This window comes from Oncorhynchus kisutch, linkage group LG19, assembly GCF_002021735.2.
Source record: "Oncorhynchus kisutch isolate 150728-3 linkage group LG19, Okis_V2, whole genome shotgun sequence".
NCBI lineage: Eukaryota > Metazoa > Chordata > Actinopteri > Salmoniformes > Salmonidae > Oncorhynchus > Oncorhynchus kisutch.
This window is the reverse complement of record NC_034192.2, coordinates 6029738-6032055: the sequence shown is the minus strand read 5'-3', so window position 1 is coordinate 6032055 and position 2318 is coordinate 6029738. Positions and strand designations below refer to the sequence as shown.

At 44.2% G+C, this 2318-nt stretch overlaps 1 protein-coding gene across 2 annotated transcripts in view; it reads left to right on the top strand.

Moving 5' to 3' along the window:
* itfg2 (integrin alpha FG-GAP repeat containing 2) overlaps positions 1-1686 on the top strand; it is a 12588-nt gene extending 10902 nt beyond the window's left edge. For both annotated transcript variants that reach the window (XM_031797467.1, XM_031797468.1), the window contains exon 11: positions 1512-1686. In XM_031797467.1, the coding sequence (XP_031653327.1) occupies positions 1512-1591 (80 nt within the window). In that variant the 3' untranslated portion in view covers positions 1592-1686. The remainder of the gene's footprint in view (positions 1-1511) is intronic.
* Positions 1687-2318: the final 632 nt, after the last annotated feature.

Here is a 2318-nt window from a genome sequence, read left to right as displayed (position 1 = left end):
AGAGAGAGAGAGAGGGGGGGGGTAGAGAGAGAGAGAGAGGGGGGGGGTAGAGAGAGAGAGAGAGGGGGGGTAGAGAGAGAGAGAGAGAGGGGGGGTAGAGAGAGAGAGAGGGGGGGGTAGAGAGAGAGAGAGGGGGGGGTAGAGAGAGAGAGGGGGGGGGTAGAGAGAGATATATATATATATATATATAGAGAGAGGGGGATAGAGAGATAGATATATATATATATATATATATATATATATATATATATATATATATATATATATATATATATATATATATATAGAGATAGAGATAGAGATAGAGATAGAGATAGAGATAGAGATAGAGGTAGAGAGAGGTAGGGGTAGAGAGAGAGGGGGGGGGTATAGAGAGAGAGAGGGGGGGAGAGAGAGAGGGGGGGGGTAGTAGAGAGAGAGAGAGGGGGGTAGAGAGAGAGGGAGGTAGAGAGAGAGAGACCCAGCTAGCAGTGTGACATCAGCTTATTGCTGATAGATAGCGCTGCCTGTGTGTGTGTGAAGCTGTCACCTGTCACCAAGTCTGAGTTCCACACAACGGTAGGCATCTTCACTCACACAAATAACAACCAAACACATCCCCCTTTTCTGACTCTGTCGACAGAACTGAGATATTATTATATATGAGTCATTGCTTAATAACAAGGAAGATAGTAAAGTAAATGTATCTACAGTGTGTTTTATGTTTATCTAGAAGCTTCTTTTCTCTGGCTTCACAATGTGACAATGCATGATAATTCTGGCTGTTGCTGTACAGGTGAAAGCAAGACACCGTGAGGAGAGATGCTTGTTGTTATACCTATGGGGACTTTGATCTCTCTCTGCTTGTGTTTATTTGAGCAGTAAATGAATCATCTGAATGTCTTTTCAGCAGAGTTGCCATGCAGATGGTACAGTTGACTTTGTACCACCACTCTCAGGTGTTTCACTGTAGCAAGCTGAAACATGTATGTTAAGTGAACCTGTGTACCTGTCTGCAGTATGTCATTACTATGTAAATATGGCTTTGAACAACACTTACAAAGTTGGACCCTCAACAAGAAAGCTCAGACATGCAGCTACTACCTGTCTGCATCTCTTGATTTAACATCCTACCCTAATGCATTTTCTTTAAGGGGCCAGCTATATGAAGGGTCCATCCGTAATGCATCCTGCTTCTGCATGATGATGTCACACTTTTTCTGCATTACCTTCCCTAAGCAACCATGGTCATGCATTCTAAACTCCCCAGTTTAAGTGAATGCCGGTAGAAGAGCTCCTCAGAGCAGCAGGGAGCTCCTCCACTGGCTGAGCTGTCATTTATGATTCATCTAAAGCAGTGCTCTCATCTGCATTGCAAAACCCACTCTGACTCAACCCCACTAAAGACAGTTTAATACAGAGCAGTCCCAGCTCCCTCAGAGGGACTCGAACCTGCAACCTTTCAATCAGAAGGCGGGTCATATGGTCATTGTCTGGTCAAGGGTCATAGCCACCATTTGTGTCTCTGACAGACGCTGAGGACAGGGAGGCTGTGAGAGAGCTGGTGGGAGACACACTCTATGGACACACGCTGAAGAAGCAGGCCGGATGACCTTAACACGACCCTCACCTCTCCACTCCTCCAACCCCCCCCTCTTTCTCCTCGTTTATGTAAATACTCTGAATAAAGGCTGAATCACACACTGACTGTTAGTTTTCTCTCATGTTTTTGTTAGAATCTTATTATGAAACATGTCCGGTTTGCCTAGCTCAGGTTGTATCTATTTCATACTGTCTCAGATCTCCCTTCTGGCATAGTTATTGGTATTCCAAGCACCAGATTGGTTTAGAAATAGGGTCTGGAAGACACATTTAAGTGATATATGCTCTCAATGTGAATAACCTGTATAGGTTCAACCACCAATATTTATTCCTGGTTTTTGATCTTGTAAGTTATACCAAATGTCAGCCATTTTAGTCCCTTTCTTTCTGTCTTTCTGTTCTTTGATCCTCAAGGATCTGGAGAGGTACTGATGTTGCATAATACCAACAGCGTTATGTAACTTGACCATCAGCAGCAAGACTGTACTGTTTGTCAGTTTTGTATTGCAGAGGACTTCTAAGTCGAGGCAACAAGCGTAAACACTGGCTGACTGCTGGATGGGTCTATAGGGGAATCCTCCTTTCTCCCAAAGGGAAGATCCTATATCAGCCTATAGTCTGTCTACTCTGGTTCTCATGTATTATAAATGAGGAGGGACGAGTGGCTGCCTCAAGTGTGTATGTGTGTGTCTAGACTCTGGGCTCAGGTGTCTCTTGTGTATCCTACTCTGGAGCTC